The sequence below is a fragment of the Podarcis vaucheri genome (genome assembly GCF_965113315.1).
Source record: "Podarcis vaucheri genome assembly, chromosome: 4".
Lineage (NCBI taxonomy): Eukaryota > Metazoa > Chordata > Lepidosauria > Squamata > Lacertidae > Podarcis > Podarcis vaucheri.
In genome coordinates, this window is record NC_138762.1 from 68,962,546 (window position 1) to 68,979,374 (window position 16,829).

Here is a 16,829-nt window from a genome sequence, read left to right on the forward strand (position 1 = left end):
TCTTAATGTGGTTTGCTAGTGCAGTTGTTCAAATCAGAGGGGGAAAATGTAAATCAGGAGCCACAGGAAACAGTTATAAGCACAGCCAGGAAAGAAATGAAAGCATTGAGGAAGTAGGAGGCATGGAAACAGAATGTCTGACAACTGATCCACCCACCCAAAACTACTGAAACAAATTTTCTCCAATCAGATTATTCCCGTATCAGATTATCCCCATATCTGGTAAACCTGATTTTGCTTGGGGAAAGCATCAAGATTGTTGTTGTTTGAGCGTAATGTCATGTGAACTACGCAAACAGCTGCAAACACAGTGTGGATGAGCCCCTGCTAGGTGTAAATAAACTGTGTTCATTTACTTTGCTGTAGCCTGTCCTGCACTGACATCCAAAACAGGCCGCATGAGTAACCACAACACTTGTTGCTGTTTTGGTTTTTAAAGCATAAGAATATTAAACAGAATGTTTCATCTCCTAGCAAATCTCATTATATCTATTAAGAGATCAGCTGCGACTCAGATGCATTCAACAACATTTACTACCTGGTTAAGAAGCTGTAAGGAGTGAGTGAAAAGGAAATTGCCCCGCCTCTACAATTTATCAGGGGAGCTGGTGGGTATAAAGATGGATTAAAAACAACTCAACTTTTTTAGAGTGGAGTTCCGGAACAAAGCTTTTCTTCAGTTATAAGCTGTGAAGCCCGGAAACCCAAAGTTCAGCTAATCCTGAGATTAGCTGCTAGCCGCAACATGTTTACTTTGGTGATGGGAGGGGGGGGGAGAAGTCAACAACTACAAATCTCGCAAAACTATTGACATTGTTTTTACCAGTGTTGGATGAGTACCCCAGCCTTCTTAATACTGTGAAACTGATCAAGTGTTTTTTTTGTGTGTGTGTGTGTGTGTGTGTGTGTGTGTGTTTTAAGAACATTGTTAAATTGCCATTTTGTCTGGCATCATCTCCAGAAGCCCCTAATTTCACATAAGTAGTGTCTGGTGACCTTAGGGCAAATGGTTAGGAGGCACTCATTCTAATGCTCCTTCACACATCCAGCTGATTTTTCTGCACAGAAGGAAGTGATGAGTAAATCTATACACCTCCTGTGCTGAATTGTGATCTGGGGCCAAGTACATCTCTCCATGTTTGTTTACTGGATGACTTACAAGTGAATGTAGCCACCAAAAAAGAGTACAGAGATGTGAGTTGTCTGCAGTGTTTGATCTGCAGAGGCTATTTCACACATGCAATTCTTCTCTTGATGTTGGAGTCACTGAGTGATGAGCACGTACGTGAGGCTTCAGCTCCAAAACCAAAACATTAAACTACTGCTTCATTATACCGCACTGTGGAAAGTACATTTACATACCCTCCAACATTTCTCCAATGAAAATAGGGACGTCCTATTCCATAATGATGATGATGATGATGATTTTATTTATATCCCACCCATCTGACTGGGTTGCCACCCTGCACTCAGCTCTCACCTGTAGCTCCTAGAAGCTGTCAGCATGGGGCAGCAGCCACACCCCAGGAACGGCTTTGACTGGTTGCCTAAACCAGGTGAGGGTACCCTCAGTGAGTAAGGGTCTTCCCCTGCATGGGAAGACAGGTTCTAGCAGATTGAGCGGATGTGGCCAATAGTGGCTCCAATGGTCAAGAAAGTGGTTTCTGCATTCTAGAAGGAAGTGAGGGGCAGATGGGGCTCATCAGTGTGGGAAGGTAGCCCATCTAGAAGAAGCAAAACTCTGATCCTAAACCTCCACTGCCTTGTGGGATATCTTCGGAAAAAGAAAAAGCTAAAGAGTAAACCCTACACAAATCCAGAATGGATCCCTAAGATGGTTGGAATGCACCTCCTTCCAGCAACTCCTGCAGGCAAGTTGGTGCTAAACGGATTGCTCTAATTTCCTTTACACCACATCATTGAGGTTGAGAGGTGGGTCTTGTTGTCTGGGCAGGCCAGTACCTCCATACACACTGTCCAGGCTTGTGCCCAGGGGAGGTCACTTCAGTGCTGCAAACACAGCAGTTTGACTCTCAAGACAGATGGATGCCAACAGCACACGAAGGAGGAAAGGGAGAGTGACAAGAATGGTTAAAAAAAATCCAGCAATATTGTTCCAGAGATAGTTTCACCATGCAAAACAAAAGCAAGTAAACTTGAGCCTCAGCTGAGGTTATTTTAGTGTATATGCTACAAGCGTTAGCATAAACAATAAATGCTCCAAGCTTTCAAAGAGTAGAATTCCAAGTATATGTTAATTAGTCTGTGATTGCCACCCAAGATGATTCTTCTTGTTGTTGTTTAGTCGTTTAGTCATGTCCGACTCTTCATGACCCCATGGACCAGAGCACGCCAGGCACTCCTGTCTTCCACTGCCTCCCACAGTTTGATCAAACTCATGCTGGTAGCTTCGATGGTATCCAACCATCTCATCCTCTATCGTCCCCTTCTCCTTGTGCCCTCAATCTTTCCCAACATCAGGGTCTTTTCCAGGGAGTCTTCTCTTGAGATGGCCAAAGTATTGGAGCCTCAACTTCAGGATCTGTCCTTCCAGTGAGCACTCAGGACTGATTTCCTTAAGAATGGATAGGTTTGATCTTCTTGCAGTCCATGGGACTCTCAAGAGTCTCCTCCAGCACCATAATTCAAAAGCATCAATTCTTCGGCGATCAGCCTTCTTTATGGTCCAGCTCTCACTTCCATACATCACTACTGGAAGATGATGCTAGGCACACACAATTTTGCATTACAGAGAAGTCCCATTACAGAGAAGTTCTTGGAACTTGGTGTTTTTCCATACAACTACACATAAGGCCAGCTAGACAGAGCCAAAGAACTAGTACACACATGAGTTTCAAGCACTTTCCAGTAATACATAAATTATTGTTTGTTTTTTTTTTATTTAATTTGTATACCATCCTTTTCCAAGGTTCACACGGCAGTTTACAGTTTATAAAAATACCAATGTACATAACATAAGAACAAACAAAGCAATAACACCCTCCACACACACAGTTTACACGGCCATAGATTGTTTAATTTGGCAAATGCCTGAGAGAAGAATAATGTTTTTGCCTGGCACCTAAAATAGGTAACGAAGGCAACAGGCGAGTCTCCCTGGGGAGAGCATTCCACAAATGGGGAGCCACTGCAGAAAAGGCCTGTTGTCATCTTGACACCCTCTGGACCTCTTGTGGAGGAGGCACACAAAGAAGGACCTCAGATGACGATCACAGGTCTGTTTGCGTAGGGAGAGGTGGTCCTTGAGATACTGCAGTCACATGGTGTATTTGAAAGTCACGCCTCTGAAAGTAATTAAGTCTTAGGGCCCTCCAGCCAGCTGGTTGTGTGTGTCCTGTTGGTGATTGTTATGTAGTGTAGTTTCACCCTGGGCCAACAGGGGGATATTGTATATAGTTTTCACTCAGGTCTGTAGATAGTTTTCACTCAGGTCCGCGGCAGTTATTTTAGGCGGGAACTCTGGGCTGTTGTGGTTACAATGTTGACAGCCGGCTGCCTATAAATACAGGCCGGCTGAGCTGTTCACAGTCAGTTCTGTTCCAGCTTACCTTAATAAAGAGCTACTTGAAGGAATCGCTGTGCCGGCTGCTATGTCAACCCACAACTTAATAGTGATGCTGTGTATCTGACTGAGTACAGTAGCTACAGGTTCAAATGGAGCTGGCAGGCAGCATCTTTTCCCTTGATATGTCCTCACATAAAAATTTCAGGTTCAGGTAGCCTTTACTGCAATGCACAGCTTGGGACTGAGATCATCAATATTCTAAAGCAGACATACTTTCTGCTTCTTCTGAAGCAGCAGATGACATCCAGCAGGCAAAAAGAACGTGTTGCTCTCCAAAAGTTGATGGACTCCAGCTTCCATTAATCCCTCCCAGACAGCGTGACTCGTGACCAGGGATGGTAAGAATTTCAGTTCACATCATCTTGAGGCCACAGGTTCACCACCTGTGCTCCTATAGACTGCTGAATTGTCAAGTTTTACAATGCAAAACGGATTGTTTTTCTCTCCCTCTCATATCCCGTGGTCTCCAGGAGGTCCTGTTATGTCACGGCAGTGGAATGCTGCAGAATGCCAACAACAATCCAAAACCCTTTGAAAAATATTTACAACTAACAAACATAAAATCAGGGCGAAAGTTTTGTATGGCCATTTAGCTGGGGACAAGATGAGAGGTCGAAGAGTACAGTTCTCTAGACAAGTGTGTTGCTTCCCGGTTGTTTCGTTTACTTCCATCCAAGGCTATTTGTCTACATGACATATTCTTTTGGCAGGTAACTTCCTTCACAATTTATGATCGTGTGTGGCAGCATAGTACAAATTCACTAAAACAGTTTTTAAAACCCAGCATTTAAATAAGGTGGTGGTGGTGGTGGTGGTGGTGGTGGTGGTGGTGGTGGTGTGTGTGTGTGTGTGTGTGGAGTTTATGACTGAGAGGACAAAGTGTTCAGTTGTTGGATATTTATTATATGAAATGTTATGAGAAAGAAAATACTTCCTACCTGCTTTATTCAGGTGCACCTAAAGAGATAAAAGGATGAAAACGGATGCTTCCCCAACTGTTTTTGCTAAGATAAAGGGGGTTAATTATTAAACTTTCTACTTCATCATTTCCTAGTTCTGCTGATGCTTTAATCCTGGGTCATTGGAAGTTTAAGACTGCATTACAGTCTTTTTTGTTTTTCCCTGAAGTTTCCAAGTCTGGAAGGATGTTAGGGAGATTGCTGCTTGCATCTGCCTGGGTTGCTGTTGCATATCCTGAATTTTGCAAACCAGGTAAGATTCCATTTTATGTCTTAACCTTCAGTCGCTGTTGTTTTGACGACCTGGCACATTGAAAACCCAGGGCTGTAGTTCTATGTATACTTCGAAGTAAGCCTTAGAAGTGGGACTAATTTCTGAAGAACCATTTCTGAATACGAAAGGGTTGCCTTGAAATCAGGAGTGCCTTTATTAGGGTTAAAATAACTCTGAGAATCCTGATGGGGCAATTCACATAACCTTTCCAATAATATCCTCTTTGTCACCAATCATTCAACACTGGTTGGCAGGTCTCTGAAAAATAATGACAAATCTGTATAAGTGGTCCATGATTTCTACACAATTTGTTGGTGGGTGGGTGGCATTCAAATGTACAGATTTTCTTCTTTTACGTCTGAATCCTAAGCAAAGTTATCTGGAAATCCCTGCCCCCCAACATCAGTAAAATGTTCCAAGTACAGTAATTGTATTTTGGGGTCTCCATTTCCTGAAATACATTCAGAACATATTTATTTGAAATATCTCTGATCTGCCCTTATATCACATTGCGATATAAGGATGGAGTATTTTCATAGCTGTCAACTTTTCCCTTTTTTTGCGAGGAATCCTATTCCGAATAAGGGAATTCCCCTTTAAAAAAAGGGAAAAGTTGACAGCTATGGGTATTTTTGCTCAACATAACAGGGATAATAATATAAATTAATACCAACCTACAGAACTGCAACATAAAAATACAAGGAGGAGATAAAATCAGAATATGAGCAATAATGATAATAATAATGCTCTGATGCACTGAAGAACACAAATGAATAACAAAGCTCCATTGACTAATCTATACGTGCATGAATGTACATTTTACTTTATCCTTTCTCTTTGTAACAGATGTAGAGAATGCTTTCAAAGTGCGGATTAGTATCAAAAGAGCTCTAGGAGATAATGCAGTAAGTGAAATATTTACATCCACTTTTTCTGGTGAAAGTTTTACAAGAGGCCGATTAGTGTTAACTGTGTCGTGAAAGAGATATAAGCTTGCCTATGAAAGTTATTAAATTATCAATCCAGTAAATTTTCTGACAAATTGTTTTTTTTCCCTTCTTTGAGATCTGAGCAACGCTGCTTGAGGAGATACAATGCTTTTCATCCATTTTAAAAACAAACACACTTTCCACAGCAGACTTCCAGACTGTCATTCTTTTCTAAACTATTTCAAGTATTTATGCTTAAGTATGAAACACACAGTTTATGAGGCTGTCAAACCCTACTGGAATCATTATTTTGGTTGTCAGCTGCATAGATCGAGACTATTGAAGGATTAAATGAATGTTATCAAATACTGTGATCATGTAACTCTCTCTGTTGGAGTAAGCGTATTTTGTGTCAGCTTCTGGCTGCTTCAGACATCTCTTCTAGAGAAGGAAACAACAGCTTTTGTTCAGTTGCATGTATACCATATGGTGCCACTTGAAAGGATAACCAGCTGTCCTCTACCCTGATAAGACAAACCTGTATATGAAGCCTCACCAGGGTCTGCCCCTCTACAAGCCCCAATGCTCCTGGATCTACCAAGGCAGCTCTGTCAGCTATACCAGTTGTTTTTATTAACATTAACAACATTAACATTTATATACCGCCCTTCATCCAAAGATCTCAGGGAGGTTCACAAGATAAAAATACATAATAAGAATAAGAATAATTTATTATTTATACCCCAACCATCTGGCTGGGTTTCCGCAGCCACTCTGGGCGGCTCCCAACAGAACACCAATAACAATAATAAAAAAGCAGCAACATCAAACATTAAAAACTTCCCTAAACAGGGCTGCCTTCAGATGTCTTCTAAAAGTCAGATACAGTGGACGCTCGGGTTGTGAACGTGATCCGTGCGGGATGCACATTTGCAACCCACAGCGTTTGCAACCTGCGTGTGCGCACGTGCGGGTTGCGATTCGGTGCTTCTGCGCGTGCGCAAAGCGCGATCTAGCACTTCTGCACATGCACAACTGCCAAAACCAGAAGTAACCCATTCCAGTGCTTCCAGGTTTTGGCGGTCCACAACCCGAAAAAAGCAACCTGAAGTGTCTGTAACCCGAGGTATGACTGTAGTTGTTTATGTCCTTGACATCTGAAGGGAGGGCGTTCCACAGGGTGGGCACCACTACCAAGAAGGCCTTGTAGCTTCACTTCTTGCAGGGAGGGAAGCGCCAGAAGGCCCTTGGTGCTGGATCTCAGAATAAAAGCACAAATAAACAGAACAAGAACAAAATTATAACCCACCCCCGAACACATGTAAAAGGTTGTAGAATATTAGTTTATATGAGGAGAGGTGCACCTTGAGGTACTGTGGTCCTTAGCCATTTAAGGCTTTATAAGTCAAAACCAGCACTTTGATTTGGGCCCGGAAACTAATTGGCAGCCAGGATGAGTGTAACAAGTTCAAAGCATTTTCCCTCGGTGAGCAACCTGGCTGCTGAATTCTGCTCCAGATGCAGTTTCTGATCCGTCTTCAGAGGCAGCCCTATGTATAATGCATTGCAGTAATCCAGCCTAGAAGTTACCAGAGCATAGACAGCCGAAGTTAGGCATGGGCCACATGCCCAAGCTGATGGAAGGCACAGTAAAGGACCCAGGAATACCCCCAAGCGATGTACCTGCTCGTTCAAAGGGAGTGTAACCCCAGCAATAGCAGGCAACTTCCCATCCATCCAGTCTAGGGAACCACCCGCTAACAGTGCCTCGGTCTCATTAGATTGAGTTTGTCGGCTGTCATCCAGTCCATTGCAAGGCAACGGTCCACCACATCCACTGCCTCACCTGCAGATGTAAAGGAGAAGTAGAGCTGTGTGCCATCAGCATAACCCTCAACTCTGGATGGCCCCATTCAGCAGTTTCATGTAGATGTTAAACAGCATGGGGGGATAAAATTGAGCCCTGAGGAACTCTACACTGAAGGCTCCATGGGGCTTAAGAACACTCTCCAAGCATCACCCTTTGGAAATGACCATCCAAATAGGACCAGAACTACTGCAAAGCCATCCCTAACCTGGACAGCTGCTCCAGAAGAATACCATGGTTGATGGTATTGAAGGCCCCTAAGACAGGGTGGTCCAAATTTTCATACTGAGTGGGTTGCAAGAGTGCTGCCTTGTCAGGGAGCGAGGTCAAAATTATGCCCCCACCCAGAAGAATTGATGCTTTTGCATTATGGTGCTGGAGGAGACTCTTGAGAGTCCTATGGACTGCAAGAAGATCAAACCTCTCCATTCTGAAGGAAATCAGTCCTGAGTGCTCACTGGAAGGACAGATCCTGAAGCTGAGGCTCCAATACTTTGGCCACCTCATGAGAAGAGAAGACTCCCTGGAAAAGACCCTGATGTTGGGAAAGATGGAGGGCACAAGGAGAAGGGGACGACAGAGGACGAGATGGTTGGATAGTGTTCTTGAAGCTACCAGCATGAGTCTGACCAAACTGTGGGAGGCAGTGGAAGACAGGAGTGCCTGGCGTGCTCTGGTCCATGGGGTCACGAAGAGTCGGACACGACTAAACAACTAAACAACAACAACACCCAGATTTAAATACCTATAACAGTGACGTAATCATTGTGAAATATTTTATTTGTATTATATTGTATTTAAGGATGAGAAATTCATTAAAATAACAATTCATCAGATGTGCAAACCTTTTGTATGTCTAGTGAATCAGCATTCATAGCTATGGGTATGTTTGTCTACTGCATCTAACCTACTTTACCGGAACACAAAAGGAATATTTTGAAATTCTAGGAAATTACAAATCATTCTTCCTAACTAAAGAGACAAGGAAGAGAATTTTTAACACGGATAAAAAATTACACTGGATATAAAGATACATTAAGTTCAAACTGCATTTAATTACAAATGAACTGATCTGAATTATTGCGCAATTAAATGTGGATGCTTTGGTGATTTCTAGGTAACATGTTCAAACATAAATCATTTTTGCATTCGCTGCCCTTTGTTGTTCTTTTCATAGTAGAGATTTCGCAACTGGTGGTATCCTGGCCAAATCCAGACCCCCAACAGTTGTTGTCTGCTCCCTCTCCCCGCAGCCGTGGCCCAGTTTCCATTCTAGAAGAATAGAATAGAATATGTAGCTGTGGTCACGGGATTCAGGATCAAACTACATGTTCCACCTCTCTGTTGCATGTCTTCGAAGCAAGCCTGACTGCTTATTCTTCTTTGCGAAGGACTTTGTAGGCCAAAAGGGCACTTGGAGTTGTGCCTGGAACATAACCATCAGCTCTTTAAACAGTTCTCATGTACAAGGGACAGGCAGCTGCTGGCTAAAGTTTCCAGATTTTATCTTTGTAATAAGAGCACCTTTTGATAGGAAGGCCAGATACAAACTTAACTAATTTAACAAATACATTTAACTAACTTAACTAATAAATACACAGCACATTGTAGTTTCTAGTCTGTGTTTCTCATGTGAGTATTAGCTGAAAAGCAATAAAATCTTCTCCCTCTGCCTCGCTATCCATAACAGTGCATATGTGTGTTTTTACAGTATACTTGGGATGCCAATGAAGAATACCTGTTTAAAGCAATGGTGGCTTTTGCCATGAGAAGATATTTCAGCCAAGAAACCACCCAGTGAGTATGCCTAATTTTCCTGTCAGTCAGCCTTCCCCAACGTGGTGCCCTCGAGATGCTTTGGATTAAAACTCCCACCAAGCCCAGCCAGATGCAATTCAGAGCCCCCACACTCCAGAATGATGCAGAGCAAAAGACTTGAAACACAGAGGACTTGCTAAAGTAATTTGGGATAAAGCCCAAGGCCTTGCTGTTCCAAAAAAGGAGCCAGCAATCCCAAGTGGTCCAGTCAACTAAACATTCAATGGAACATGCCTAAAGTAAAGTAAGAGCCCAGAAGGGGAAAACTTGTTTCCTGGAAACTGGAAGAAAAATAGCAGCAGCTCCTTTTGTTTTATCTGTTTATCATCACTATCTAGCTTGAAGTAGGCTCTCCTGCATAAGGTATTCTGAACAGGTTTACATTTGTTTATAAGCATATTTGCTTTTTGCTGGAGCAAGCAGAAACAGTCCCAATGTAAATGCAAATTTTGCACATCCATATCGAGAAATAATAACATTTTGACAAACAGCTTTTCCCCCAGTGGTGATTTAACCATACTTTGTTTCTTACTTAACAGACCTGTCAAATTATTTGTGCAATTCCTAAAGGACAACACACTAGGCGTTGATCATTCTATGTTAAAACTTATTGTAGCCTTTGTGAGGGGTTTGTTACTTCAGTTTCCGTAATCTGTGACTTGTTTAAAATGCTGAACAGATGCTTAGTGTGTCGGGGAAGTTAAACTTTAGAACAGCCAATAAGTAAGAATACTTACTTTCATTCAGATGAGTTATGTTAAATCCTTGAATGCAACTGGGTTGAGTCCAGACCAGTGCCGGAACTACAGAATTTTCCATAGGGGACAAAAGTCTGCCCTGTTGCCCCCTCTCACTGCAGGTTTGTGTCCCCCTGCTAACATGAGAAGGAAGCCTTCATTCTCTTCCTCCATAGAGGTTGGAGTCGGCACCCACCAATGTCGGGTGGCTCAAGACATTTTGCTGCCTGAAGTGAAGGACAAGATGGCACCTTCTCCCAAGAAGCCAATTTGACTGGTAGTTGAATCTTACTCTAATACTGGTGAAAGGACAGTATCTCCCACTGCACTTGAGGGTATCAGGCTAGCATAGGGAGGGCAGGGCAAGTCACATGGCATTTGCAGTTCTGTCCCCTCCCTGCACCTCAGCATCTGCCGCCTGAGGCAGCTGCTTCACTCTGCCTCATTGTCAGGCTGCTCCTGTTTCTTCTCTTTGATAGCCTCCCACCGCTGCCACCACCAAGAAAGGTCTTTGTCCCCTACACCGTGTGTGTGTGTGTGTGTGTGTGTGTGTGTGTGTGAGAGAGAGAGAGAGAGAGAGAGAGAGAGAGAGAGAGAGAGAAACCTCCTCCAGTTGTGATTTTAATTCGTTTTAAGTTGTTTTAATGCTGTATTTTATAGTATACCAATAAGTAGTAGCGGTGGTAAATATGCCTTAATTTTTGTATGTATCATGATGGATGACTCCACACTAATTCTATTGATAAAACTAGCAGCAGATGCAACTGAAATACCATAACATGTTATTAAATCTGTAACTTAACATGTAATATATAAAATAAAACATCAGTAATAAGTAACAGAAATAGTATCACACTGCTGTTAAGCAGCCAGAAGATGTCACCATTGAACAGATGGTGCCGTTTTTTTACCTCAGGATACTTTTTTTTTTTTTTTAAAGAGCCATGTTGCGGATGGATCAAGGTCAGAAGGGCCACCAACATTGGCTGTACACACTGATCATCTCCTGCACTAGCCAAGAAGTGGGTTGGACATTTTAAAGCCCCTACTTTCTAGTGTGAGCTGCAGAGATGGTGGCAGAACCTCAGCTGCTGGCTTCCATTTTCCAGCTTTGACCACATGGATGGGCAAAAGCAACAAAAGTGCTTTTGTTGCTAGAGCGGAAAAGAAGTATGGAATCAGCAATCATGAGAGACAGATATTGAGCCTTCAGGCCACCAGCTGCCTATTCCATTTGCTTAGAGACTTGAACTTAATTTCTGTGAGGCAATGAAGTACATACCAGAAATGCAGGTTTGCTCAATTAAAGTGCTTTGACACTCTAACACAAGCATTTTTGTAATGGGCTTTTTGCAGTAAGGAAATTAATGGGGAAATGCTCTGAAAAGTGTGGGGTGAACAAATGATTAATAGGAAGTTGTATAAATATCCCACAAGCAAATTGGGGTGAATGCTTGATAAACAGGCCTAAGTTGTAAGGAAGAACGATGAGACAGTAACCTAAAAGATTTGGCTCAATGGGCAGTCATTGCCTTCCAGAGTCCACTGTGCGACTGGTCTTCTCTCAGTGCTCCATATCCTGTTTTCCATGCCACATCTTGAATTGGGGACGTAATAATAAAGAAGAGCACTTCCTTAATGAAGGGGCTTGATTTCCAGATAATTTTGAACCTGCCCCCTGTCTTTTAACTACTTAGGACTTGGTTGTCATTATTCCCTGTTTGTTGATAATCCCTTTCTTCTTCTTCTTCTTCTTCTTCTTCTTCTTCTTCTTCTTCTTCTTCTTCTGTATCCTAAACTATTCACAGAATTTCCAACGTATTGCTCTGCAACGTAACAGATCGGGTATCATTTTGGTTTGTGGTCACAGATTCATCCACAAATGCAACAACTACTATTCCTAGGAGTGATGTGGAAGCTGCCATAAGGTACTGCATCAGCCATTTATATCTTCTCACGATGTTGTTCTAACCAAACATATTGTCTGTTAGTAAGCATTTGCATTGCATTGCTGGTCAGAATTCCTTAGAGTTGCATTTATAGCTCTCCAGTAATTCAGTCTTGTAGGCTAGATTCCAAGAGAGTGGCGTGTTCAAATCTACACAGTGGGCTTCATACTAGAACAGGGTTTTAAACCTGTGTTCTCTAACACCATGCCCGAGACTTATTTTTTCACATAAATTTCCTGTTATCAATGCTTTTAATCACTTTGAGCTATATATCTCTTTCATTTGTATCATTGTAAGAATTGCTTTCTGCTTTTATAAAGCACAGTGGAAATGTACTTTTCTCTCACTTCCTCGTTTTTTTAAAAATAATCACATTTAAAATGGGAAGTGAGGAGCTTATTTGAGGGGAGAAGAATAGCCCATTTTGGGACCTCCATTATATATTAGGAATTTGTTAATGATAGTGCCTTTAAATGGGGAATCCAGGAAGGTTTCAGTGGAAAATAGTTGTCATGGGTGTTTTTAACTTGCTGTTGAACTTAGGTTGTTGTTTTTTAATCATGTTATCTTTTAGAAGTGTATTGCCTCTGGTTTGAATAAATGCGAATGTGGCAATGAATGAGACTGCATTCTTCGAGAAAGATTAACTTTTAAGCTTATGAGCAGATTAAACTGTTTTCTACAGAGAAACTCAAAACCAACTTCACTGCAATTGTGTGTGTGTCTGGGGCGGGGAGGAGATTACTGATTTGTTGGACCATGGTAAGAATAATGGAATGCACTTTGTTTTGGCTGCTCTTCGAAGCATTTACACTCTGCATAAGCAGATTTACCGTAAGTCTCTTTCTTCATCCGCGGCATGCATTTCTAGCACCTTGGACTTTAAAATGTTGGCCATCATGATAGGAGATGTTGTTGAAATGCTTGTTATGGTACCATCAGTCCCTATTGCTAAAGGACAGCTAAAAACTAATAAAAATGCTGCCCAGTGCTGAATTCAGGGTGGGGGGGGGGAGAGATAGAATAGGGTTTTAATGAAATACACAAGCTCCACGCCCCAATTTTAACCAAGCCATGGTCTCCCAGAACACTGCAAAACCAGTGTGATTTGGTAAGAAAGACAAGGTCCTTATAATTCAAGCACCGCTCCTTTTATACGGCACCACAGCATTCCAAAGCAGACTGAAGGGCTGAAGTGAAGAGGAGAGGAAGGGGAAATCCTATCCCATCCAGTGGCATAACGTTGGATCTTGCCCAAAACATTTACTTGTATAACAGTTGTTATAAAATGCATCACTATTTGTGCTGTCGCCAACATTTATAATGTGAAAACAAAACAATTAATGAAAGGGGGAAATGAACAAGATGTTCTACTTCGTATCTCTTTTTAAGGAAGAACAAAAACCGAATCAACAGTGCCTTTTTACTGAATGATGATGCGCTGCAGTTTCTGGAAATCTCGTCCACTTTAGCACCAGCAGTTGAAGGCTCTGTGCCGACGTGGCTGATTGTGTTTGGTGTTGTCCTTTGCATCATTACGGTTGGAATTGCTTACCTTATAATATCCGGAATCCATCAACGCAAGAGGTGAACCCTGCATGTTTTTATGTTTTTGCGTTGGCTTTTAAGGGAACTGTAGGTTTTGGGAGGGAGCGGTTGCTTAAAATGTCTTTCCATCCCTTCACCGAGACTTCAAGGGACCTAACAGCAATAATTCAGAAACAAAGAGGTCAATTTTAAAAAATTCAAAAACAGAACTTCCAAATTTATGGATTTCCCCAAAAAGTCAAAGGAGAACAATACATTCACAAACTAGTCACATCATAAACACGCCAGGAGAAAACAGTTTCATTGAGCACTTAGCACTTGAATACTGTGAGGCAGGGGGTCAGCCAGATCTACTGAGAAGAGTTTGGATTTGATATCCTGCTTTATCACTACCCGAAGGAGTCTCAAAGCGGCTAACATTCTCCTTTCCCTTCCTCCCCCACAACAAACACGCTGTGAGGTGAGTGGGGCTGAGAGACTTCAAAGAAGTGTGAGTAGCCCAAGGTCACCCAGCAGCTGCATGTGGAGGAGCGGGGACACGAACCCGGTTCACCAGATTACGAGTCTACTGCTCTTAACCACTACACCACACTGGCTCTCCACACTGAGGCAGTGGGTTCCATAGCCTAGGTACCATAATGGAGAAGAGCTCTCCCATGCACAAACCAGCTATTCCTTTGAAGGTGGTGGGACACAGAATTGGATCACCGATCTGAGCTGGAGAGCAAGATATACGGGAGGAGGCTGGTCAAATTTGTCTGCCAAATTCATAACAAAAAGAGAAAAGTCATATTTAACTACCAGTTTCTATTTGGGGGCAGGGGAGTGCAGCCTTGCTCCTGCTTCTTGATCTCCCTGCAACTTTCAATACCTGGCCCCTGGCAGCTAAGTTCTAGGGTGTCACAGGGTGTTATTTTCTCCCCAGTGCTATTTCATATCCATATGAAGTTGCTGGGAGATTTGGAGCAAGGTATGAGTACAGTGATTCAAGAGAGGCCATACTGAATCAGTGCCTGGATGCAGTGGTGGGATGGATGAGAGAAAATAAGCTGAGCGTGAATCCTGGCAAGGAGGCGGCAGTGTAGGCGAGTGGTTCCAGTGTCTGATCAATTGGTCCATTGCCTGCCCTGAATGGGGTTGCACCTCCCCTGAAGGAGCAGGTATGCAGTCTGGTAGTGATTCTAGATCCAGCTTTGTCACGGGAGGCCCAGGCAGCCTGCGAGGCTAGAAGCATCTTTTACCAGCAGCAAATGGTATGACAACTTCCTAGACAGGGAGTAGCTCAGTCATTGGTGACTTCAGGGTTGGATTTAAGTCTCTGCTCTCTTATGTGGGGCTTCCCTTGTGCCTGACCCAAAGTCTACAGTTAGTGAAGGATGCTACAGCACAGCTGTTGACAGGTGTGCAACCTTGTCAACATGCAACATCTCTGAACAGAGATCTGCACTGGCTGCCAATCTGTTACCGGGCCAAGTTCAAGGTGTTACAATTTGGAACCAGTTTCCTTGTGGGTCCACCTTACTCCATAGATGCCCACCTGACACCTCACAGAAGACTACAGGGAATGTGAATGTGGCCTCAATGGGTGAATGGCTTTGGGCCATTTGAGGGAGACGTGAAAGTGAAGGCAGTCATGTGAAGATGAGGTTGTAGAAGATCCATGTTGCAATCAAGGAAAGCACTTTCCATTTATTTTTAGCAAAGCTCACCACCCAAGGATTTGCAGCAGAACCATATACTTTTATGGCAGTTAGTATTGCTGATATACAAGTCCTGACTGAGCTTGTTCCCGCATGTATTATGGAGCTGAAGAAATGCTGTGGCTGACCTTTGAGTCTGTTATCTCCCCATAGCAGCTGATGCTTCATCATATGCGGCATGGGAGGGTCTTTCCCTGCGTATCAGTGGTTGGCAAGGTCAGAAATCAATCTGGAAATAACCCAAGAAGAGATTGCTAAGCTGTTCCTTCTAGTCAAGATGGAAAAAACCAGGGAAATTTTGGTAGGACAGTCATTGCTTTTATCACAATTATATGAGAGGTGGGGTCATCTAGAAAATAAGTGGTGTGAAAGGCAGAATAAGCAGATGAAAAAAATGGTTGTGACAGAAGCTGTAGGGAAATTTCTAACTTCTGTAAATGAAGTTCATTTTTGCTGACGATGAGAGGTTGATGAATGTGCTAGAATCTCAGTTGTTAAATCAGTATTTGCCAACCTGGTGACTTCCAGCATGCTGGATTGGGTTGGCAAAGGCTATCTTAAACATAGACGATGTCTTGCTGCTGGATTGCACCACACGTACTCAGAGATCTTCTAAGATTGCCTTTAGCCAAGAGCTGTGTCAAGTTGCATTGGTAAAGAAAAAGCACAAGGAATATGTTTTTCTCCTGTGCAGCCCTCACAGGGCAGACTGAAGATCCGCATTTATCAGGGGGTGGGCTTTGCATCTTTTGGGGGTGTGGGAAGAGGGCTTACTTACACAGCCAGTAACACTCTAGGCTCACTTGCCATCTGGCTGCACTGCAGCCCAGATGCTACCAATCCACTGTACTAAAAGGGTTTAGGTACGTTGAAATTCTGTTTCCCAAGTCATGCTTCTCGAGGACAATAACTTTCTCCTCTACTCTTTTCAGACGTAATAAGGCACCTGAAGAAATAGAAGGTTTAGAAGATAAATGTGAAGCAACCGTAACAATGGAAAATGGAATCCCCTGCGATAGCTTGGATTTAAAAGCTGGCTGTATTAATGGAGTCTATGCAGCAGCAGATGACGAGCGGTTCACACCCTTATGAACTGTCTCAGTTTCTCTCGTGCCCTTCCTTGGGACTCTGCCCTCGTTTTATCTAGCAATTAATGATGATTATCGGAGAACAAGAAGAGAGAAAACTTGTGTACTTTGCCTTGTTTTCATTTGGCGATTCCTTTTATAAGCGTGTTCATACATACACACCCAAATTCAGTTCTCATCAAAAGGTTCATGGAAAGAGCAAATCTGACTCCCAATGCTTAATGTTCTTTGGACCTATCAGAGATTTGAGGACAAAGGCCATTTCACAGCAGGAACAGTATTAGTAGGGATAGATGGATCACTCTGTTCCTGCTCCTTATAACTTTTGCATATTTAATCCATAAGCTTGTTCCATCCCACATTCAATTAAAAGG

At 42.7% G+C, this 16,829-nt stretch overlaps 1 protein-coding gene across 2 annotated transcripts; it reads left to right on the forward strand.

Moving 5' to 3' along the window:
* The first annotated feature begins 438 nt into the window (after positions 1–438).
* CLTRN (collectrin, amino acid transport regulator) lies at positions 439–16,829 on the forward strand. Of its 2 annotated transcripts, XM_082220929.1 has the most exons (8): positions 439–608; positions 4,057–4,296; positions 4,715–4,798; positions 5,666–5,724; positions 9,327–9,412; positions 11,979–12,098; positions 13,512–13,706; positions 16,300–16,829. In XM_082220929.1, exons 3-8 carry the CDS (start codon positions 4,732–4,734, stop codon positions 16,457–16,459), a joined length of 687 nt encoding a protein of 228 aa, XP_082077055.1. In that variant the 5' UTR covers positions 439–608; positions 4,057–4,296; positions 4,715–4,731; the 3' UTR covers positions 16,460–16,829. The 2 variants fall into 2 exon arrangements, with proteins under 2 accessions (XP_082077055.1, XP_082077056.1); XM_082220930.1 differs by lacking the exon at positions 439–608 and having other exon boundaries at positions 4,183–4,296; positions 4,538–4,798.

What these genes read in the sequence shown, in the direction of transcription:
- CLTRN (XM_082220929.1), top strand. Translation starts at nt 4,732, where the DNA reads ATGTTAGGGAGATTGCTGCTTGCATCTGCCTGGGTTGCTGTTGCATAT. An exon ending in TCCTGAATTTTGCAAACCAG is followed by an intron (nt 4,799 to 5,665) that starts GTAAGATTCCAT and finishes TCTTTGTAACAG; the next exon opens with ATGTAGAGAATGCTTTCAAA. An exon ending in GAGCTCTAGGAGATAATGCA is followed by an intron (nt 5,725 to 9,326) that starts GTAAGTGAAATA and finishes GTGTTTTTACAG; the next exon opens with TATACTTGGGATGCCAATGA.